Source organism: Haliotis asinina, chromosome 1 (genome assembly GCF_037392515.1).
Source record: "Haliotis asinina isolate JCU_RB_2024 chromosome 1, JCU_Hal_asi_v2, whole genome shotgun sequence".
NCBI classification, from domain to species: Eukaryota; Metazoa; Mollusca; class Gastropoda; order Lepetellida; family Haliotidae; genus Haliotis; species Haliotis asinina.
In genome coordinates this window covers 91,653,260-91,679,497 of record NC_090280.1, presented here as the reverse complement: position 1 = coordinate 91,679,497, position 26,238 = coordinate 91,653,260, and the positions used below count along the sequence as shown (strand labels likewise).

General features: G+C 41.2%; 1 protein-coding gene across 3 annotated transcripts in view; it reads right to left on the bottom strand.

The window, feature by feature from the left end:
- Window positions 1–26,238, bottom strand: part of LOC137255270 (homeobox protein cut-like 1) — a 93,309-nt gene that overhangs the window by 36,702 nt on the left and 30,369 nt on the right. For all 3 annotated transcript variants that reach the window (XM_067792723.1, XM_067792738.1, XM_067792730.1), the window contains exons 5-6: window positions 10,801–10,868; window positions 6,310–6,442 (exon numbers count right to left, since the gene is read on the bottom strand). In XM_067792723.1, coding sequence (XP_067648824.1) covers window positions 6,310–6,442; window positions 10,801–10,868 — 201 coding nt within the window. The remainder of the gene's footprint in view (window positions 1–6,309; window positions 6,443–10,800; window positions 10,869–26,238) is intronic.

Below are 26,238 nucleotides of genomic sequence, written 5' to 3'. Positions count from 1 at the left end.
CATTACATTCCGTGAATTATTCTTTTATTGATATACTGTTACACGAAATGAATTAACATTTGGCTACAACAAAGTAAAACTTAATGACCTATTGTTTTAATTGTATACATGAATAGTTACTTTTCTTAAAAAATATTAAAATTAATGAATCACTGATTCTCTGCTATATGACATTCTATCAATTACTGTTTTAATGATTACAATGTTACACCTAACAAATTACATTTCCGCCACATTGTTACAATTCCAGAATTGATCTCCCACAATGTCAACCTACCTGTACCCAATACGATATTACTCATCTACTACAGTGCTTTAATCAAAGAACACCAGTTTCTTCATTTTATTAAACTGTCATATTGACTACATCATCACAAGTGTCCTAAACTTGAATTCGATAATGACAAGGAATTAGAAAGGTGAGTCTGAATATACGATGTCAGTCTGAACTAGCATAAACACAATCATCATAGCAACAAAGCACAAAATGCCAGCAACTCAACATCTGTTCGTAAAATATCACTTACACTCAAATTCTTATGAACACTAATCACACAGCATGGGAAAAGTCAAACTCAATGTATCTATATGTAAATGAATATTACCTACACTGGGCTGCACACACCATTGTTGGAGAGTTATTAATATTATTGATGAGAATTCGACCACATTTGGAATCAACTGATGGCAACAGCTGGATAGGAAAATCAGCCCATCAATACAGGTATCATATGAACACACATCATATTGACCTCAGGCTCCATTCCGCTATACTGGGGACCTGGGAACCAAGCTTGTCATAGTCCTAACAGGGACTTCTTACTCCTTACTGAGCGACCACACTTTTGATAGGGCCTGGAGTCTACCACAAATGTGGGGATGGTGGTTTCCTGAAAGATTCCTGTACTCTTCATGGAGGCCGCCATAATACTCATTTACACTGCTTATGATACATGGGACTGAGACAGAATATTCCTAATACTAGGAGAGAATGTCATTCCTTGTAGAGAATGTCATACGCCCTGCTGAGACTATTATACTCCCAGGAGAGACATCATACTCCCAGCATGAGCTGTCATACATCCAGCAGAGATTGTCATACTCACAACAGTGACTGTCATACTTTGGATTAATATGCCATTTCCCTACTGGCATAGAGAACGTCATATGCCCAACGGAGAGTGTCATACTCCAGCAGAGACTGTCCTACTCCCTGCTGAGACTGCCATACTCCTGATACATTACTCCTGTACATTTAACATAGGCTGTATTCTCCTAACAGAGACTATCTCTCTCTAGACAGACTGACACACTCCGTAGATACTGTCTTACTCCCAGCCGAGACTGTCATACACAGAGGGTAGAGACTGTCATATGTAAGATAGAGAGTGTCTGACTTCTGATAGAGACTGCCACACTCTTACTAGATACTGACACAGACCTCTGACATGCTCTGGATAAGCTCTTCACAAAGGTACTCATGCTCCTGATAAAGGCTGCCATATTTCTCGTAACTGCTGCCAGCCTGGCACTGTTTCTTCTGACAGGGTCTGACACTGTCTGGATGGAGGGTGCCATTCTCTAGGCACAAAACTCCCAGGCATACAAACACCCACATTGTATCAGTGACACAAAACATCATATAAATTGTTTTTTCGTCACGATATGGCTGAGATATTGCCGATGCAACGCTAAATATCAACTCACTTGCTCACTACAAAGTGATCTGGGGTGAAACAGAATGCTGTGGTATTGACAGAACCACGGTAATTTCCCTTTGGTTCAGTATACCGTAATGGAATCCCGAAATTTGGTATTTTCTGTTTTCATACTGTCATCTTAAAAACCTTTTCATGGCTTTTCTAAAATGTCTAGAAATCGAATCATAATGGTCAAAATCTATGCATTCCTAGATGGCTGCCATTTTCTCAGAAGTAAGTTTGGAACTGTCTTTAATGTTGTCTATTTAGATCCAGAAGTCAGAAAGATATCAGTACCTGGGTTCCTATATTGGTTATTTCAAATAAAAACATTTGTCCTATCATGTTGTTAATGAGTTGTTACATTAGTGGAGGTAAAATATGTTATACTTTAGAATAAATGCAAAAAAAAAAAGATCTGATACATTAAAAAAAAAAAACAATGGGAAAAGTGTCTTCAACGTTCACTTGTGTGTTGTGTTTGGATGTTTGACTCAATCATGGTACTGGGTGTGTTTTAGCACCCTTGTTTTTCGCAGTTTTTGACAGTTTTGTTTCACACAAACTGAACGAACATTGAATCCGTTACATCACTGCAAGTTCAAATATGTCGTTCAAAGTGCCCCCTGTGCACACAAAAAGTTGCATTTACCTAAGAGTATAAATGACCTCACCACATTTCAGTATATGTGTGTCCATCAAATGATAGGGTGTTCCCATACTTATTGTTTGTAGTATATATAAAGATTAGAGCTTGAGATGTTGTTAGATACCAAATGGCAAGTTTGACAAGTGAAATCATGACCAGACCAGACTTGAAAAAAAACCCCATGATTTGCCAAACCTACAGTAATTCTTGACATCTTCGTGAGGTTCACTTGCCATTTTTTATCCAGTTATTAAAGATAATTTATATTATGTTCATGCAAAATATCAAAAGTTATGATTACGATTTTCAGTGTAAGTAAACAATATATGGTTTAGTTTGGATTTTTTCAATTTTCTGCATAATGATCCTATCTCATATACTGAACCGAAACGGACAGAACTGAAGGGCTTGTACCGCAATATGTATCATATTGTGGTGGGAGTGCACTGTTTCACCTCTACCTAAAAACTTTCACAGAGACACCCATCACACTGATCCATCACCCAAAACCCAATCCAACAGAGCTTCTCCAGGCCTTATAGGGTGATATTAAAACTGACCCAGACTCCTGTATGGGAGATACACAGAGCTGTGTGCTGTCATTTAGTCGTAGACTGTACTGTTGGCCCAGTGGATGATGCAGTTCCTGGCAGTCCGCCTGATGTATGAGATCAATGCTTATTACTATTCCAGGGAAGCTTACAGGATGATGTTCAACCATGAATACAAATTATTACCAGTTCGCAAATTTCGACACAATTATTACCAATAGTTCACATCAGATTAGAATTAATGTACTTGTTCCCTCACCCCTGTACACCATTCATTAAAGTGTCCAGTTTACTGGCTCATAATGCTTGTTGTCATACACTGTCTCAAACTAGGGGAATATGCCAGGTGAATAAATGTGATAAAATAGTATTTTACATCACTTCACAGCTTTGTATTTCATAATACTTGTTTCATGGTGATGAGTGAGTGAGTGAGTGAGTGAGTGAGTGAGTGAGTGAGTGAGTGAGTGAGTGAGTGAGTGAGTGAGTGAGTGAGTGAGTGAGTGAGTGAGTGAGTTGGGTGAATGTTTCATCAGTCATCAGGTCATGTCACTATTGATTCTACCTTCAATCATCAGGTCATGTCACAGCAAGTTCTACCACCAGTCATCAGGTCATGTGACAACCAATTCTACCACCAGTCATCAGGTCATGTGACAACCAATTCTACCTTCAGCCATCATGTCATGTCACCACTAATTCTACCTTCAGTCATCAGGACATGTGACAACCAATTCTACCTTCAGCCATCATGTCATGTCACCACTAATTCTACCTTCAGTCATCATGTCATGTCACCACTAATTCTACCTTCAGCCATCATGTCATATCACCACTAATTCTACCTTCAGCCATCATGTCATGTCACCACTAATTCTACCTTCAGTCATCAGGTCATGTGACAACCAATTCTACCTTCAGCCATCATGTCATGTCACCACTAATTCTACCTTCAGTCATCAGGACATGTGACAACCAATTCTACCTTCAGCCATCATGTCATGTCACCACTAATTCTACCTTCAGTCATCATGTCATGTCACCACTAATTCTACCTTCAGCCATCATGTCATGTCACCACTAATTCTACCTTCAGCCATCATGTCATGTCACCACTAATTCTACCTTCAGTCATCAGGTCATGTGACAACCAATTCTACCTTCAGCCATCATGTCATGTCACCACTAATTCTACCTTCAGTCATCATGTCATGTCACCACTAATTCTACCTTCAGCCATCATGTCATATCACCACTAATTCTACCTTCAGCCATCATGTCATGTCACCACTAATTCTACCTTCAGCCATCATGTCATGTCACCACTAATTCTAAATTCAGTCATCAGGTCATGTCACCACTAATTCTAAATTCATTCATCAGGTCATGTCACCACTAATTCTAAATTCATTCATCAGGTCATGTCACACCTGGGTCTACCTTCTGCCATCAGATCATATTGAAACTGATTTCACAAACAGCTATCAAATGAGGTCATGTCACAAGCAATTCTACCTTCTGCCATCAGGTCATGTCACCACCGATTTTCAAACCAAGGCAATTAGGTAACATCAGGACCAATTTTCTGGAAAGAGTGACTTTGTGAGTAGACTCGGAATCTGTATTCCCCTCTCCATGCTCTTCCCAAACTGTTCACAATAAACAATGGAGACAATGGATTGCATGCATAATGATACACAAGCTGACACTTAATGACGAATGACATTCATCAAATGAACTGAGCGCAGAAATCAAACCTGACTGTGACTTATACATACATAACGTGTCGGGAATATGCATGGTTTCATAACCTTTCCACCCTAAATGATGGGTGAATATTAACTAACCCTATGATGTGCCATTTATCGATGTGCTCCTTCAACAAAGTGGGCCGTATGATGCAGTTCATCAAGTCAAACAAAGGCAGGCAGGTAATGCACAGGTAAAGCATAGGTAAAGCAGGGATTAAACATAACTGCCTACAGCAGGTAAATTAGTAAAACCATTTTATTGCTCTAAAAAGGAAATATTGTCTTAAATTCAGAAGCATTTGTAACAACCTTTAGAGTCATAATATAGGAACAAAACTTCTTCCTCATAGCTTTTTTCATTGAGATACAAGTCACTACTGATGGCTTCATTTTAATTTTGGAAATTCTGAATTACAATTATGGAATTCCTGCTGAAATTCGCTTAAGACAGGGGCCATCTGTGCATGCAGAGTAGACTTAATCACTGTTATGTCATGGTCAGACAACCTGTGTCGTTTTCCCAGCTTATCTCGGGTTGTGTCAGAGTGGACTATAACAATGTCATACCAACAGATGATGACACCCTTACCAGTAGACACACACTGTCATCCCTAAAACATGGCGGACAATCGCTGTCACACACAAATACATTATCAGACAATGGTGATTCCAACACAAGGCAGACACATCTATGGTATATGAATATATGATCATATTATCCGACATTCTCTGATTTCCAAATTCAAAATTTATACAAATTTAATTATCAGCTTTGATACCCTTAAAATATGGCAGACACTCACATTAATACACAAATACACTAACACATCCACATCATTGTAGACGTAAGTACCATATATATTAACTTAACTTCAATCACATATTCACACCCATTAGTACATAAACTCACACACATGCACTATCTGCGCGGACACACACACACAGAAGCTAAACAGATAAACACATACACTGTAACACAAACTTAAGTTCAACAAATAAACACTGTTATACATCCTTAAGATATAAGCACAGATAAACACAGACACTATCACACATCCCTGAACTAAACAAAGAAACACAGACACTGTCACACATCCTTAAGCCAAACACCTTAACACAGACATTATCACAGATGTATATGCATACACAAATACACATGACACACTATCATACATCCTTAAGCTAAACAAATAAATACAGACACAATCACATCCTTGAGCTAAACAAATAAATACACACACTATCACACATCCTTGAGCTAAACAAATAAATATGCACACTATCACACATTCTTGAGCTAAAGACACAGACACTATCACACATCCTTCAGCTAAACAATATAACACAAACACTATCACACATCTTTATGCTAATAAAACAAATACAGACACTATCACACATCCTTGATCTAAACCAATATCACACATACACATGCATAAACAAATACACACAGACACTACCACAAATCCACATACATACATACACACATAAACACAGACAGTACCACAAATCCACATACATTAACAAATAAACAAGGCGGCAGACAGACAGAGTCACACATCAACGTAAGCACACACATGAATGCGGTCACTTAAAGACAACCCACGACACAAGAATACATCTACAATTACCATCGCATACGCTAATAAGAAACCTACCTGAATGTAAGTTTGAGATCTTTTGCTCCGCCTCTCCGAGTTTCTTGGCCACAGACAACTGAGTTTCTTGTAGTTGGCGTTCTTTTTCTGCAAAAATTCTTTGAAGTTCCCGTTCCTTTTCTTTGGCCCTGTTCTGAAAGTTGAAGGAACGGATCCATTTTAGAAAACTTGTCTACATCAGCAAGAGCAATATGATGTGGAGCTGTCCCAATCAGCAAGAAGGAAAACTGTCGTCAGGCCCCGCAATCTGTACAAGTCAGGTACGCTGATAGGTAATAAATAACAATGAAATCTAGGATGGGATATGTGGATGTATATCTGTGTATGCAGTGAGCACAGGTCATCGCTAGTGATCCCATTCTGTCACATGGATCGTACATGATTGATCTAAGTGCCCCGTATGGGTGTCGGCCTGAGCAGTCCATGGACCTGCTGGATGGGGTAGGATGAAGAGGAGGCCCATGTTCACCATGCTTGTGCTCATGTGATCGGAGAAGAGGCACAGCACAAATCACACTTTGATGGAATCAGACGGCCTCAACAGACACGCTTGTCCTCGTGTTCGCTCAGCCGTGACGCTCGCCACAGCTAGGCTACAGTACCCTTGTCTTGCAACTTCTCATAATTGTTTTCAATATGAAGACATTTGCCTCCATCATGTGACAGTTTAAGAGATTGTCTTGTGGTCAATGGGAGGTTACACTGTCAAACTAGCCTCAATCTCTACCCATCAGGACAGCAACTAGTTTACATCACTGATGTATTTCACCACCATTTGATTCAAATTCAAGTTGGATGATCATTATCATAAATTAAGTTTGTGTCTCTTACATTTCAGAGACGTGTGATGAATATTAACAACACAAAATATTTCAATATCAAACTATTTGGCCAGACAGGTGTTTGTCTAACTTCATGCTCATCCCAGCAACATACATGTACTCTTGAAATTCTATGAGGTTTTAAATTTTGAAAATTCAAATGATTTTGGCAGCTTGTTCTACAAAAAGAACAACTATGACATCAATATTTTGCAATATTTTGATATATTGTTTGTTTGTTTGATAATTATTGCTGAGTAAACTTAATATTTTGCTGAATATACTATTTTGCATGAAACACCAAATTTATATTTTGTTGAAGATACTGAATAATATTTTGCATTACTCAGTGAATCAATATTTTGCTTTCCACACTAAATTAATATTTGCTATATAATGAATTAATACTGCCTGCATACACTGAACTATATTTTGCCATATATAATGAATCATATTTTGTTCTACATACTGAATAAATTGTTTGCCATATATCTGATTCACTATTTTGCTTTATATACAGAATAAATATTTCAGTATACCTACTGAATAAAAATAATACCACATGCCAACCCTAATTTAGGCCAAGTAGTAAGTATATTGGCCAAAAACAGATGATAAAAATCAGTATTTTTTTTTGCCAAAACTAGTATTAACTTTTCCAAAGAGTTTTCATATTAAGTAAAAAACTTAGATACATAGTCTAAAACCATGTTACTAACATTGTACTCACATATATCACAAGAACATCTCCACATATAGCTACAGACTGAATAAAATGTGGTTGAAATTTTTTGTGTATGGTACATATCCTATTTGATAATTTACTTTAATGTACATATTTTTTAATGCCATTGTAGACATGTATTTTGTGTTGCTTCTTAAGCAGCTAATACAATTAAATCGGATGGGTTGGCATCACTGCAAAACATTTGCCATATAAACTGAATCCAGATTTGCTAAAGGTACAGATTCAGCATTTCATTACAACTGAATCAACTGTTTGCCGTATAAACAAAATTAATCAACGAACCATTCCCTTGGCATTGTTGGAGGTAGACATGATCAACAATCAGTTAAACAAAAGTTAGTTTAACTAAAAGTTCTGAAGTGAACAGCAAACAGGTTGAACTTATATGAACATTCCATAAAACAACCAAAAGTTCTAAAAAGTTTAAATAATGATTGTTCAGTGGTTCTGCTGCATATGTGAAAACAGTGGCTGTCTCAGGGGTAGGATGTTCCGATGAGAGCTGATCACCAGCCGATCACTGCATCCCTCTATCTGGTCACTTGGTGGCAGAGTCAATGAGGCGTGGTCAGTCTGCTGTCCAATCCTAGCTCACCACACCGGCTCATCGCAATCATGTAAATTGATTCTCGGCCATTGGAGCCAACAAGTGAATCAGTAGAGGGGAGATGTGGCTATGGGTTTTAATCAAATGATAGCCCAACAGAGCCAATCGCAGTCACAGAGCTCTTTCACGTCTCCATTTCTATCGACTCAGCAGAGCGTGGAGCAATACTTCCACTGATCATGCTCATCCACAACTTCATGTCCGAGCTCAGGAAAACATTCCAGATCATTCATTTTGAGATGCTTCCTCCTGGGTATTGTGCTCTCTCATTCTTACTGTCGAGTTATTGTTGCCGTGAAAGGAAGAGATGAGCCCAAATCATCGGAGAATGGTTCCGTAACTTTGCTTGTAATTGTCAAAAATGATTCTTTGACTGATTTTAACATCATAAATGTGTCTAGGTCCATTTGGGTCATCATTTTGATAACTCTTACATAGGGGACACTTCCCGGGAGGACAGACAGAATTAATTGGAATCAGAGGGATGCTTTGCAAAAATCACTCAAATTGATTTGAAAGTACTGCTGTGACGTGTAGAGTCTAAAGTTTGGAAGAAGTCAGCTAAGCACACTTCTGGGGAGACAATGCTGAGAGCTGGAGACACCTGCTCACTGCTGCAGCCTTTACAACACAGTCACCATCATCTTCAACAATGTTTACAAGAACTTGTTCCATCTTGTACTGTTACTAGTTTTGATTATGCAGGCAATATCCAGCAAATGTGACGGTGACGTAACATGCCATCTATGGGATGGTCACACATTAGAATTTCATTACATAGAATTAATAATCATTGTCATTCTCATTTGCCATTTTTCTCTGCATGGTACTTATTAATCCAAGCATAGAACTGAATTCTTGTCAATGTTGATTTATTGTCTGTCCATACCTGGTTCAGAATCCTCATCATACTGATTTATTGTCAATCCATACCTGGTTCTTAATCCTTGTCATACTGATTTATTGTCTTTACATGCATGGTACAGAGTCCTTGTCACACTGATTTATTGTCTTTACATGCATGGTACTGAATCTTTGTCATACTGATTTATTGTCTATCCATGCATGGTTCTGAATCCTTGTCATACTGATTTATTGTCTATCCATGCATGGTACTGAATCCTTGTCATACTGATTTATTGTCTATCCATGCATGGTACTGAATCTTTGTCATACTGAATCTTTGTCCATCCATGCATGGTACAGAATCCTTGTCATACTGATTTATTGTCTATCCATGCATGGTACTGAATCCTTGTCATACTGATTTACTGTCTATCCATGCATGGTACGGAATCCTTGTCATACTGATTTATTGTCTATCCATGCATGGTATGGAGTCCTTGTCATACTGATTTATTGTTTATCCATGAATGGAACAGAATCTTTGTCATACTGATATATTGTCTATCTATTTATGAAACTGAATCTTTGGTTTACACCTTACATGCTTAATACTGAATCAGTGAATACATATCAGAAGATAAGCAACACTGAATTATTATTATCGATGCATAAAAATGAATGACTGTATTTCAATGCTTTGATTTCTGATCCACTCATGCATACAAGTGATAAGGGGATTCATATGGGTCCTTGAGATTTGCTTTCATGTTGCTTGAATCATGTGATGTAGGAAACATTTACCTTTTAACATATGGACTTGATAAGGACTTGCCGAAGATAGCATTTCAGCCTGATAATGGTGTTTGATGATAATGGCTGCCAATGCATAGTGCTATTGCCAACTGTTGGAATAGGTACAGTGTATCAATAGTTCAGCATTTCAACCCTGTGCATGTACACCAGACATGGGCTATAACTAACTCATCCTTGTTACAAATATGGAGAATGTAACCCAGCCAAAGCCACAACCAGACCTGCCACCAAAAGGGATCTTAATAACAGCATAAATTGACATATTGAATATTCAAATTTATATCTTGGCAAATTCAGTGAATGTTTCTGCCTGTCCACAATACTTGACTGTTAAAAAAAATAACCCAGTTATAAATAAAATCCTTTTCTATTTTGTTAATATTCAGCAACCTTTATGCCTGATGACATCGATATTGTAATCTACAACTTGCCAGTTTCTATACCATGGTGGGACAGTTGGTTGTGTCTCAAGAGTACAGACAACTCTTTCAAAGTGAGTGAGGGAGTTTAAGTTTATGCTTTTCACAGTATTCCAGCAAATCATGGCAGTGGGACACCAGAAATGGGCTTTGCACATTGTGCCCATATGGGGAATCAAACCTGAGTCATCAATGTGACAAGGCAACAGTTCAATTACTAACACTCGAGTTACTTACTTCAGCTGTGGACTCCAGTCTCTCTTCATGATCCTTCAAACGTTCCTTCAGCTGCTTGATTGTCACTTCTGCAACAGAGTGAGTGAGTAAGTGAGTTGGGAGTAAAGCAGCTATAAGCAACAATTATATCATATCATGTTAGCTTGTTGTGGGGGAACAGTCTTAAATGATGGAGGGTGAACAGAAACCTAAGATGGCTACGTCATGAAAGGCACTCCACTGTGACGAGTTGCATCCATTGGACCTGCCACCCACCAGTACAGACCCTCACAATAAAATATGCAACAGTTTGCGTAACCATCCACCCATGCCAACCCTCTCAGTAGAGTATGTAACAGTGGTGGTGACCACCCATCTGTGCAAACTCTAAATGTATTTCATGAAACTGTTATAGTGGTGACCATCCACCTGTACAGACCCTCACAGTAGAATATGCAGTGTTGGTGACCATCCACCCATGCAGACCCCTTAAAGTAGAACATGCAGTAGTTTGGGGGGACGATCCACCTGTACAGACCCTCATAGCACACCATGCCACTGGTTTGGTAAGTACCACCATTGTAGACCCTCACAGAAGATGAGGCAACAGTTTTGAAGATCACCCATCAGTGAGGGCCCTTACATTAGACTATGCCACTGTTTGGTGACCACCCACCCGTGCAGACCCTCACAGTAGACTATGTCTACTTCACCGAGCTGATCACATTCTCAGGATTGTTCAAACACCTTGTACACTGAATGGACCTGGCTAAGCATGGAGAAGATTTCAGCCTTTCACTGTGTGTTTGTCCCAGTGATTATAATTGGTTCAGCAGCCTGTTTAGAATACAGGAACATCCCCAACAGCAAGCGTATCAATACCAGCACATCGCGACCCCCCACTCCCCTACCCCCGCTCTGTGTCAGCACTGTCGCTACCCGCACCCACATCCACTGTCAAACACACCATATACGGCTCTCCACTTCATCTCAGGTACACTGATCTACCTATATCAATATGATCAGTAAGCGGGCTAGGCAGAGTACATGACATACATTCAACCCAGCAACTCGGAGTTTTACACCACATGCTACTACCTACACAACTGTAAACAAAACAGTTTCCAAAAAGTGCATACATTTAAACACAGCAGCTTGGAGTTACCACACACGCTACTACCTACACACCCTTAAACAAACCAGTTTTCAAAAAAGTACTTTTCTCAAACAGGATCAACACCTCTAATACTAACTACTAAAAACCCATAAGAACACTTGCCCTTCTGCATGCTAAACAATATTTCACTGCTAATCAGATGTCAGGCAAAGTCTTATATGAAATAACTTTCTTCAACAAGTCAAGACTGACAAGCATACTTGCACATAATGCAATGATGAAAGATAGAGAATACTAATCCTGAAGATGTTCAGCCCAGACAGATACCCACCCCTGTAGAGCCTCCCTCTGTCTCAACAGTACATCATTTCCCAGCTATAGATGATCATTTCTCGTGGATTATTCAAACAGGACATGAAAGATTCAATTTATTCTGACAATAAGCAAACTGTGTTTAAGTCTACAGCGGCACAGACAAAGCCTGTTGCAGCGACTGATCAGCTCAGGCATGCCGGCAATTACCTATGTGCCGCTTGCTCACCTTATTGTCAGCGCTCGCTCTATGCACCACGCTCGAGCGGGTGTCATACCCGTAATCAGGGAGCTTGCATACGACACGGCACGCACCACTGAACAGCAGTGATGTGAGGTGGCTGCTGTTTTCTTCATCTGCAGTGAAGTAGCCAACATTACGATCCCCGCACTCCTAACAGGGGAGCTATTCATCAACACTATTAAATGTTCAAAGCATCGTACAAATAAATCTTTGTGTCTATTTGGATGCGGCCAACAGTAACGCTCCTTCAGCTGAATGGCTATCAATAGATATCCACTACTGTTTTATTTTGTCACTGTAAATGAAGTAGGACATCAGTGATTGTTGAACTCAAAGCAGACCTACCGTATTCCATATATTAATAAGCCAGGGGCACTCAGTTATGGGGTCCCTTTATTGAAATGCCACATTCATTGTCATTACTGATGGCTTCAGTATTTACAGAATGGTTTGGTTGAATGGGTTGCCAAGTGGTAACAGCATTCATTCAGTGCATCAAGTGTCAGGCATCCCTACCCCACCCCTGGAGTATCTCTCCCAAGTTCTATAAATTCTACCTCAGTCCAACAATCCTATCCCAGGATCAGGCAGCCCAAGCCTGACAGTCTCTATTCCCTCCATCTAATCTCAAGCTCCCACTGTACAGTCTCTATCCCTTGCCTTACAGTCTTTGTGTTCCCGCTCTAGATTGTACCCCCAGCTCTACAGTCTCTAACCTTTGCCCTAGTCTTGGTGTTCACTATCTATAGACTGTACCCCCAGCTCATCAGTTTTTATCCCCAGAGGAGACCTACAACACCAGTAACCAGTGCCAGACAGCCCAGGCCCCCAGGTATATCCCCAGTGTCAAACAGCCCAGCTCACCAGGTATATCCCTATAGCCCAGCTCCCCTGGTATATCCCCACTGCCAAAATAGGTCAGCACCCACCCCAGGAAATTCCTAGTGCCAGGCAGCCCAGCCCCTGGCCTCTATCCCCAGGGTAAGAGCTACCGGCCCTATCCCCAGTGCCAGTCAGCCTAGCCCTCTAGTCTCTATCCCCTGGGTCAATCAGCCCAACCCCACTTGGTCTTTATCCCCTGGGTCACAGCTACAATCTCCATCCCAAATCAGCACTGGGGAAGGAATGTCAAGAACCAGATATACAAAACTATTATTTGTTGTGAAATTATTTGCAAATAAGCATGACTCACTCAATATGTTTTGGTGTCTTGCGTTCCACTACTTGCTGTCAGATTACCCAGCACTCAACACACATGCGGAACTGTACAGTCACCAGTTATGTACAACACTGTAACATGTCATTGATTATTTTTCAATCGTCGGCCATGATGCTCCAGAGTCTAAGCCCAGCCTGCCAGCTGGCCTTGTATCGTATATTGTATAACAAACATATTGAATATCGACACCAGCAGATGTGCCATACACGCTATAGATTGTGATGATGAGGAACAAACACACCTCATGGTCAATATACCCAGCTCCTATAATCAAACCCTTATCAAAATCCAACATGTTGCTCCAGATGGATCAAAGAAACAGTTCTTTCTGCAGATGCTGTTTCATCTCAGACACTGAGCTTTTGTGCTTCAGAACAATGGTCTGGCCCTATACAGGCTTCTGATCAAGAGACCTCATTATGTTTCAAGTGTATCACATCTCCAGCGCATTCCATAACTGTAACATCATGACGTGATAATGTGTCACATCCAGATATACACAAAGGTACTTGACCTCCTATCGGGTATCCATCAACTTACCAATGTGGATCTGACTTTGCATTACTGGGCATCCATTTGACCACCTCCTATTACACGGGGTGAAACTGTATACCTCAATATTAGTAGAACCTCAGTATTTTGTCTTCAGTTCTATTAATACAGTTTACCATAATGCACTCACCACACTGGTGGTATAAACAGTGTTAAACAATAAACAGCCAGCATTGGGGTTATTATCCCACTACCAAGTATCAATTCCTACAGGATCCAATCTTCCTTCACTATGTATCCATCCAACCACCAGTCCATAACTGGGTATGTACGGGTACGTATAGCAACCCTTCTTATGACAACATGCTGATGAATCCAGCTTACATTAGAAAGTACATGTAATCTCTTGAAAATGAATGCAAACAAAAACAAAAAATACTACTGTGATCGATTTTTTATTCAAATGATTTCAACAGAATTTTACTTTACTGGTTAGCCATGCACTACAATCTTTTCCGATAATCTTACTTTTTTATTCTCCCTGAATTTCAATATATTAATGGATCGATTTTCTGCTGTGAAATATCCACACTAAAAGCCTCCCAAACCAGCTGTTCCCTTGATGCTTGAAGATTCATGGAGGCAATAATAAAACTGCGTCTGGACCCAGCCTGATGATTCTTTCAAATGAAAAATAGTCTTATCAAAATTACATCAACATTCCCCCAACCCTAACCCTACAACTCCCTAATCATTCATGCCACCTCTCCCAATGATCCTATCAGTCTCTCTCCAAACGCCACCCGATACATTCACATACTCTCTTATTCATCCTACCTCAGTTCCATCCATCCCCTCCACTGTCCCACCCCAATTCATTCACACCCCCTCCCTCCTGCTCTACCATCATGCATAACCCCTCCCTCGCTCCCCCCCATCTATTCACTCCAGAACCCTGTGTCCATTCACCCTAACCCTCATCTATCCAACAACCAATCACTCACCCCCTTCATCCTAATTTATTCACCCCCACCACCACCACCATCCATTCACCCTCTCTGTTATCATGTATCCCACCTCAGTTCCAATCACACACCCAACCCCCTCTCCCCCAACTCATCCATTCATCCCACACCCCAATTCATTCACCCTGCTACCCCCACAACACCATTATGCATCCACCCCAATCTATCGATTCACCCCACAACCCTGTATCCATTCACCCTACCCCTCATCCACCCAACAACCCATCATTCATCCCCTTCACCCTAATTTAGTCATCCACATCCACCCCATCCCCATCTTATCACCTTGCCACCCATCTATTCCCCCATCAGTATCCCTCCAGGTACTACAGTACCATGTGGAATGCACAATGCAATGCTGTATGAGCAACACCTGATCAATTTTGTCACATATATCAATACTGTCTTGATACATCTCCACTGGGGTTGGTTTTATCTTCCTTTGATAACATACAAAACTTACAACAGGTCAAGTACATTTTTACTAGAATAACACATTTTATCATCCCTATCAAAAGTTCAACAGTTAAGGTTTAGGAAAGCATGGACCAAAGTCCTTTGGTGTAATGGGTCCAATGATTTAACTACAACATGAGAAACTTGGTGTAACAGTGGAGGTGATTAATGAACATGCCTCTAGCAGCATCAACAATTTCTTCTCTCTCAAGTTATTCCACGACATCCTCCCTCCCCAGTCTAGACCCTCCACTCTAACCTTTATGTGATAATTCCGAACAGGCGCTGATATCTGCAATGTTTGACAATTCAAAATCACCTGAAAGCCAAATTGCCCACAGCAATCAAAGGGAAAATATTTGCTTTTGGGTGTGTTGGTTTCCCCGAAGAGAGGTCAAAGCCTGCTGATGTCCCGAGCTTGGTTGACAGCGTTGGGATGGAGAGATGGGAGGACACTCCAACATGCTCGCATCTCCAGACGCCACTCTAACCACGATCAAATGTTACCATTGATAAATAGCTACAGTGATCAACAAATTTAAACTTGGGTCTCCTGTAATAGCAACTGGAGTCTGGCTTGGTGGGTGATAATGTGATCCGGCTCCACTGCAGAAAGAAAAGCTAATACACTGAGCTCTGTTCCTGGTTCAATGGCTATGTTGCCTCACGCATACTTTAGCAGCTAATCAGCGTAAAAATGAGCGATCAAGATGCGATGACAACCCGGCAATTAAACAATGAATTGCTGATAAAGTTAGAAAGTGGTGTCGCAGTGATGATGCTGACAAATACTGTGCTGGTCATAATGTAAGCCTGGGCTTGCTTCTTCTCCACGTAAGTTAGGTGCACAGCCAAACGTTCAGGTAGTCATGTCTTCAGGCAAATCTATTGGGGAGTGTCTTGTAATGCCACAGGTGGACACACCAGCAGCTGACTAAAGTGTAGACACGTAGGTTGCTGAATCTATTGGGAAGGGTCTTGTAATGGCACAAGTAGACATGTCTATAGCTGATTTTACTATGAAGGGTCTAGTCATGGCACAGGTTGGCATATCTACAGCTGAAAAAATTGTAGACACCTCTGCACTTGTATCTATAGGGGAGGGTCTAGTAATGGCTCAGGTAGAAGTATCAGCAGCAGACTAAATAGGGGAGGGTATGGTCACAGTACAGGTGGATATATTTGCAGCTCTAGGTCTAATCACCACACAGGTAGACCCATTTGCAGCTGAATCTACTGATGACGGCTTAGTAATGGCACAGGTAGAGATCTATTAATACTGCAGCTATACGTAATGGAGAGGGTCTGGTCTGAGCACAGGTAGACAGATCAGCAGTTGCATCTATTGGGGAGGTTATAGTCAGTTACACATGGCCACAGATCATTTTATCACTCTAGTCACAAAGAAAAGTAGACATCTGCTTCAAGACCAAATTTCAATTCTTGCAAGTGTAAAACTTAATTCAGGAGAAAACAGCCTGTCATAATTTTACTTTGGGTCAAACCCAACAAGATAATAATAAAACTATGACTGACACTCTACGGATATCTGAATGTATGACTTTTAACATCAATGCAAGGTCAGCGTGACCTTCATTCTGAACCTCAATGCAGAACAATGGTAAAACACCTCACGCATTTCTCCTAACACTCAGTAATACCTATATCAGTTCACCAAACCTTTTGATGAAACATATACTATATATGGCTCTCCTTACAACTAACAAAGCTCTCATAGTCTGTAACCATTGTGTTGACTGAAATCACTGACATTATCATTATCTTAATAAGCATGAACTTGGTTTTCTTGACACCACCAATAGAGCTTCAGTAACAAGATAGGAGGACTGTGTGGGTGGGGGGTATTGTGTGTGTGAAGTGTGTGTAGAGTGAGGCACAAGAGCTCACATTTGCCACTTTTGTCAAAACCACTGTGGCACAGTATTGGAAATACATCACAATATGTACAGATGTCTGAAGTGATGCTGGTCTGGGTCAGACAAACCAGTGACTGACATCATGAGCACTTGCATCAACTGAACCTGGCCATCCAAACCTACTAGTTGCCTCAAATGACAATGGGTTGAGGACCAATTCTAAACTTAAATCTTTATAGAGAGTGACTTAATTGAATGATTTAGCTAATATTTATTATAGGATATTTATAAAGCGCACATATTCATGCAACTAGTACATACTGAAGGATTTTCTCTTATTGCCAACTGTTGTGATAGTGATAGAGACCACAGGCATACCTGAACCTTCTTACAAGGTAGGCTTTTTTCCATTATTCAGTTTTATGACAAGGCCCCATAACCAGGGGCTTGCTGGGAATTTGTCAAGAGAGCTACCTAATTATTGTCTGAAATAAAATTTACGCGAACTTTTAGTGAACATATGCCATAGTTTGGGGGTAATCTCCATCAGGGCAGAGTAATCTCCGGGAAGGAGTAATTTCTATCACTAGGGTAGGGCTAATCTCCACAAGTTTGGGGGTAATACTCTGGGGGAGGTGTAATCTCACACTAAGGTTGGGTAATCTCCACCAGGGTAGATGATGTCTCCACCACCAAAGGTAGATTTCAACCAGGATAGTGCAACTTCCACTTGGGTAGAAGCAATCTCCACCAGGGTAGATGTTGTCTCCACCACCAAAGGTAGATTTCAACCAGGATAGTGCAACTTCCACTTGGGTAGAAGCAATCTCCACCAGGGTAGATGTCTCCACCACCAAAGGTAGATTTCAACCAGGATAGTGCAACTTCCACTTGGGTAGAAGCAATCTCCACCAGGGTAGATGTTGTCTCCAACACCAAAGGTAGATTTCAACCAGGATAGTGCAACTTCCACCTGGGTAGAAGCAATCTCCACCAGGGTAGATGTTGTCTCCACCACCAAAGGTAGATTTCAACCAGGATAGTGCAACTTCCACTTGGGTAGAAGCAATCTCCACCAGGGTAGATGTTGTCTCCACCACCAAAGGTAGATTTCAACCAGGATAGTGCAACTTCCACTTGGGTAGAAGCAATCTCCACCAGGGTAGATGTTGTCTCCACCACCAAAGGTAGATTTCAACCAGGATAGTGCAACTTCCACTTGGGTAGAAGCAATCTCCACCAGGGTAGATGTTGTCTCCACCACCAAAGGTAGATTTCAACCAGGATAGTGCAACTTCCGCTTGGGTAGAAGCAATCTCCACCAGGGTAGACATTGTCTCCACCACCAAAGGTAGATTTCAACCAGGATAGTGCAACTTCCACTTAGGTAGAAGCAATCTCCACTAGGGCAAAGGCAATCTCTATCAAACGTTAGGGTAGTCTCTATCAAGATGGGAGTACTCTTCAATTTCCACTAGGGCAAAGGTAATCTCTATCAAACGTTAGGGGTAGTCTCTATCAAGATGGGAGTACTCTTCAATCTCCACTAGGGCAAAGGTAATCTCTATCAAACTTTAGGGGTAGTCTCTATCAAGATGGGACTACTCTTCAATCTCCACTAGGGTAGGGTAATCTCCTCTAAGATGGGGGTAATATGCTCCAGCCAGGGCAGGGATAATCTTAAACCCTGCTGTATAAAAGCACATTCACATGAAGTATACATATCAATAAATTAGACAGATCACAAAAGCTGCACACTGTCTGATCGTTGTGACAAGGACTTGAACAAGCATCCACATTTTATGACCTATGAAATTACACACCAATAGATCAATATATAAATAAGTAATGGCACAATGCCACGTTTATGTTACTATGCAAAAATTACATAAGAATATTCCCTTACGTTTAGTCACAAGGAACACTAATGCATGACTTTTGCAAGTTCACAATCAGGTCTAAAAGCCACCAGACAAATGCACAATCAGGTCTAAAAGCCACCAGGCAAGTGCACAATCAGGTGTAACAACTCAACAGGCAAGTGCACAATTATGTCTAACACCCAACAGGCAAGTACGCAATCATGTCTAACACCCAAAAGGCAAGTGAAGAATCAGGTCTGACTGCAAACGCGCAAGTGCACAATCAGGTCTAACAGCCACAAGGCAAGTGCACAATGAGGTCTAACAGCCAACTGGCAATTACAGAATGAGACAAGAGCACAATTATGTCTAAAACAACCAACAATTAGGTCAGTCACCAAAGAGCAAGCAGCCAAGTGAACAAATAGGTCTAACACCCAACAGAGAAGTGAACAAATAGGTCTAACACCCAACAGAGAAGTGAACAATTAGGTCTAACACCCAACAGTCAAGTGAACAAATAGGTCTAACACCCAACAGGCAAGTGAACAATTAGGTCTAACACCCAACAGGCAAGTGAACAATTAGGTCTAACACCCAACAGTCAAGTGAACAATTAGGTCTAACACCCAACAGTCAAGTGAACAATTAGGTCTAACACCCAACAGTCAAGTGAACAATTAGGTCTAACACCCAACAGGCAAGTGAACAATTAGGTCTAACACCCAACAGGCAAGTGAACAGTTAGGTCTAACACCCAACAGGCAAGTGAACAATTAGGTCTAACACCCAACAGTCAAGTGAACAATTAGGTCTAACACCCAACAGTCAAGAGAACAATTAGGTCTAACACCCAACAGGCAAGTGAACAATTAGGTCTAACACCCAACAGGCAAGTGAACAATTAGGTCTAACACCCAACAGAGAAGTGAACAATTAGGTCTAACACCCAACAGGCAAGTGAACAATTAGGTCTAACACCCAACAGAGAAGTGAACAATTAGGTCTAACACCCAACAGGCAAGTGAACAATTAGGTCTAACACCCAACAGGCAAGTGAACAATTAGGTCTAACACCCAACAGGCAAGTGAACAATTAGGTCTAACACCCAACAGGCAAGTGAACAATTAGGTCTAACACCCAACAGGCAAGTGAACAATTAGGTCTAACACCCAACAGGCAAGTGAACAATTAGGTCTAACACCCAACAGGCAAGTGAACAATTAGGTCTAACACCCAACAGGCAAGTGAACAGTTAGGTCTAACACCCAACAGGCAAGTGAACAGTTAGGTCTAACACCCAACAGGCAAGTGAACAGTTAGGTCTAACACCCAACAGTCAAGTGAACAATTAGGTCTAACACCCAACAGTCAAGTGAACAATTAGGTCTAACACCCAACAGAGAAGTGAACAATTAGGTCTAACACCCAACAGTCAAGTGAACAGTTAGGTCTAACACCCAACAGGCAAGTGAACAGTTAGGTCTAACACCCAACAGGCAAGTGAACAGTTAGGTCTAACACCCAACAGGCAAGTGAACAGTTAGGTCTAACACCCAACAAGCAAGTGAACAATTAGGTCTAACACCCAACAGGCAAGTGAACAGTTAGGTCTAACACCCAACAAGCAAGTGAACAATTAGGTCTAACACCCAACAGGCAAGTGAACAGTTAGGTCTAACACCCAACAAGCAAGTGAACAATTAGGTCTAACACCCAACAGGCAAGTGAACAATTAGGTCTAACACCCAACAGAGAAGTGAACAATTAGGTCTAACACCCAACAGGCAAGTGAACAATTAGGTCTAACACCCAACAGTCAAGTGAACAGTTAGGTCTAACACCCAACAGGCAAGTGAACAGTTAGGTCTAACACCCAACAGGCAAGTGAACAGTTAGGTCTAACACCCAACAGGCAAGTGAACAGTTAGGTCTAACACCCAACAGGCAAGTGAACAGTTAGGTCTAACACCCAACAAGCAAGTGAACAGTTAGGTCTAACACCCAACAGGCAAGTGAACAGTTAGGTCTAACACCCAACAAGCAAGTGAACAGTTAGGTCTAACACCCAACAGGCAAGTGAACAGTTAGGTCTAACACCCAACAGGCAAGTGAACAGTTAGGTCTAACACCCAACAAGCAAGTGAACAGTTAGGTCTAACACCCAACAGGCAAGTGAACAGTTAGGTCTAACACCCAACAGGCAAGTGAACAGTTAGGTCTAACACCCAACAAGCAAGTGTACGACCAGGTGATACATGCCATGCATGATGAAGACACAACAACCCTTTGTCTACATCATATCACATCTGCTCCTTTGTCCATTGATTTCACATCAAACTGAAACATCATACAATTAGTAGATTTTCTTGTCTGATATTTCCCATCAGAACAATTAGAGGATCAATACAGCTATAATCAGAACCTATACACAATGGCAGCCACCATTGATTCGTCAGCCTGCACCTTGCTGTAATAGCCATGTCTATATATGTCTACTTGGATGACATCAAACACACCTAAGTACTAAGACAGCAATATCTTCCCATACTACCTGTTTGCCTTCTTAACTTCTGTGCAGTGAAAGATTGTTTGATGGTATGACCATTGGGTATTTCTGCAATGTTATCACCTAAGGGCTGGGGGTATACCTAGGTATAGTAGTGACTTATCAACAGTAGAAATTAACAGAATGCTTAAATGAAGTGTGTCTTGACTCTTGACAGTGTGTGTCACACTTAACAGAGTTGTGGCATTGTGCCTGTGTGGGACACACATCAGCATGATGCTCATACACAAACATTTTCCCCATTGGTTTAGTTGTAGGGAACATTTTGTCTTGGAATTGAGTGGCAAGAACACTTGTCCTTGGGATTAGCAGCGAGAACCTTTGACCCTAGGTTGAGAAGGAGAGAACACTTGTCCCTGGGTTGAGCAGAGAGAACCTTTGACCCTAGGTTGAGAAGGAGAGAACACTTGTCCCTGGGTTGAGCAGAGAGAACCTTTGTTCCAGTGTGGAGCAGAAAGAACAGTTGTCCTTGAGTTGAGGGGGGATAACAATTGGGCTGAGCACAGGGAGGGAACATTTGTCCTTGGGTTGAAAAGGAGGGAACATTATTCCAGGCTAAGCGAGAGGGAACATATGTTCCTGGCTAAGCACAAGACCAATCAGAATGAACAGAATGGACTATATCAGTCCATTTGTTCTGTCACCAGTCCAGAGGCATCTGGGACTGACAAGGATGACAAGGTTGATTGTCTTACTCCAGCCACTGTGACCCACATCCTGCTGAAGCTGCCAACTTTTCAATAAATTACAAGTCAGATAGATAAAATGAATCGCCTTTGCCTTTGTAGAACGTGCAGGGACTACTGATACAGCAGAATCTGAAGCTTCCCTGTCTGCTCAACAGGTTAAGTCAAGGTTGAATATGTTCACTCTGATGCATAACACTATCTGAGCACAAGGAGTATCTGCATACAATACACTTTCAGCAACAGTTAGGATATCTCCTTTAGGATAGCTCAACCACCCTTACATTGAAGCTAATCAATCACTACAAACAAGATGCCTGTATGATAACTGTAAAGAGTAGCTGGTGTGACCTTCAGAATACTTTATCTGACTGGCAACAACAAACCAACATAAAGACAACAGTAACCCTCTAGGCCTGTACTTGCAGCCTGCTGTTATATACAGTGAGTGAGTGAGGTGAGCACCATCTTACCTGCGTAAGGTGAGGGAGAGGCAGGAGGGGTGACAAAGTCTCTGCAGCGACCGAGACAACACCTGCATCATAAGCTCAGCCTACCTGAGACAGGTCTCCAGTCACAGTCAATGCAATGTTACATTGAACACCAACATTATCTAAGCAAAACCCCTCAAGCAAAACCTTTTCCTTAAAACGATATTAACACTGCGATTTTTTTATAGGAAATCTGGAGTGTCAGGTTACTCGTGGATGTCTCAAGTTCCCCTACTTTATAGGGTATCATTTAGTGTTGAAATGATCACTACTGATCTTCCAAAGTTCGTTTACCTTGTCTGACCTGGCTAGCACACGACAGAACACAGGCAAGATCGTGTCAACCATCACTTCGTAACAATCAACTACATCAAAATCACAAATATCGCTCTGTCTGCATCACCCATTGAGAAAGCAAATTAAAAGTTTTCAATTGAGTGCGCTTCTTCTTTCTGGCCGTCTCCCCATCCCACAGTGACCTGCATACTGTGGTTAAATATTTCACGCCTGACTACCCACACACGGACAATGAAATCAAACTACCAGCGGAATACCACTACAGACATAGCTTCTTTTCAGGACGATTAAATCCCAAACATTATCAATTCACAATCAAGTCTCTAACCTGATACGCTCAGACATGATGCTGTTTCACCACAACACAATAGCTTGGGGAGGCGAACATGAGCCTGAGGGGTGGGGGAGGGGGAGGAGGAGGACACATTGATAACCCCCTTTCTGAACATCACTTTCTCTTAACACATCAGTGTCCTTCTCAACACGATACTGGCCCCTGTCAAGACATCACTACCATTTCAACACATTACTACCATCTCAACACACATCACTACATGCTCTTAACACATCACTACCCCTAAACACATCACAACCCTCTCTTAACACATCACTATCCCTCAACATATCAACACCCTCCCTTAATACATCGCTGCCGCTCAATACATCAATGCCCTCTCTTGACACACCACTACTCACCCCCTCAAAACATCACTACCCTCTCTTAACACATCACTACCCTTCCAATCAATACATCACTACCCCACCCCGTACCTCTAAACACATCACTACCCTTCCCTCCTTTCAACACATCACAACCTTCTCTTAATACATCACTACCACCCCTTCAATAGAGCACTGCCCCCTTCAACACACCGCTCCCCTCCCCATCAACACAGCACTGCCCCCTTCAACACACCGCTCCCCTCCCCCTCAACACATCACAACCCTCTCTTAATACATCACTCCCATCCCTGCAACAGATCAGCACCCTCCCCTTCAACACATCACTACCCTCTGCACAGCACTACTGCATTTCAAATCAACTCTTACAGCTGATTATTCAATGTTAAATATGGTTAAGACATACATATCTACATAAAAGCCATAAATAACCCCGTCATGTCAACTTCACAATGACACCACCTATCTTCAAATCTTGAGGATCCCATCTAATGTCAATACTTTAAAAATATTGTCCACATTTAAGACCTTTTTGTGAAGGCATTTAACAATGCTGGCTGTTGTATCTATTTTTACCTCTGTGACAATGCAGTCCCTACTGTGTATTTCTTCCTGGAGACTGGACCAATCCATCACAATGACATTGCATAACATTACCCGTGCAGCATCACTGATTGGTCAGTGAAAGGGTTGTTCTCCTCCGTTTAATAGTTCAGATTCTGGACCACTTTGTGTCCTTGATTGACATTAGCTCAACAGAGAGCTACATTGTTATAGCCATGACAAAAGGATCAGTGTGCACTTTCACGATCAGCTCCCTTAGAAGTATACATGTCTAAGCAGCTTAAGAGGTGATGGAAGGCTAACAATCAAAGTCTAATGCCTCAGGAGAGAAAGTGCTTGAGGACCAAAGTGACCCAAGGGAGTGAATGTGTATGTTTTTGGACACTTTCAGCAATATTCCAGCAATATCATAGTGGGGGACGCCAGAAATGGACTTTAAATACTGTACCCATGTGGGGAATTGAACTCTGGTCTCCAGCTTGGTGAGCAGACGCTCTAACCATTAGGATACCCCACCATCTTTCCAAAACCCAAGAGAGTGGTAGGTAGCCTTGAGGAAAAATCATTTGCTTGTCATGCTAAAGACCCAAGTTCATTCTCCACACAGGTTCAATGTATGGAGTCCATACTGCTTGTATGTTGCTAAAAGCAGACTAAAACCACACTCACCAAGCCCAAGAAATTTACAAGTAAAAGTGTCAACCAAGTCAACAATCCAATTATTCTCACAAGTAATATAACTGTAACTAGGGTTTTACATGACACAGAAAAAAATGGTCTCAGATAAATATATTTTTCCCTCTACATAAAACTTATCAATGACTTCGCTTAGCATTTGGTGGATTTTTTTATTCAGAGCAGTCACATGCATCATTTTTGCAACCCAGCCCACATGATTAATGATTCATTCAAGGCTCAAACAAAATTATCACAACAAAGTTCTCTACACTGTTACTTCACTGATCATATTGTCTGCAAGGACCCTTAAAACTAATAATTCCGAGTCCCCGAGACCCACATGTACCAATCACTACATCAGTCTGTAGTACAATAGGGAAGTGGTCTCATGGAAATGTTTTTGCTCAAATGAACAAATGCATGTTATTGTTCTGTAGATGCAGGAAACTACACGATGTCAATAAGACAGTCGTGTCCGCCAAGTTCTCTCAACATCATCACATTGTTTACCTTTGACACCTCCAATACAATAAGCCTTACAAAAAGCCTCATGGGTGTCGCCAATGACTCATCACTTCCTTCAAGGATACATTAAAACATAGGTTACTGATGGGATTACTCAGGATTATATGACAAGATCATTCCAAATCATGTCCAGCTACCAGCAATAACCGTATCACCTCCAAGAACAAAAGTCACATGAGACCTTAACAATAGCCAAAGATCTTCTCCGTCACTAAATTAATGTTATTGCTGTTACTACTATCTATAGCATATTTCCAATCTATATCTGCTCTATTTGCCTATTTAATGGTTTTCTGATTACTTATCATGTGATCAGTGACGTTTTTGTTCTCAACTCCCTTGGGAGTATACAACCCAACCTGC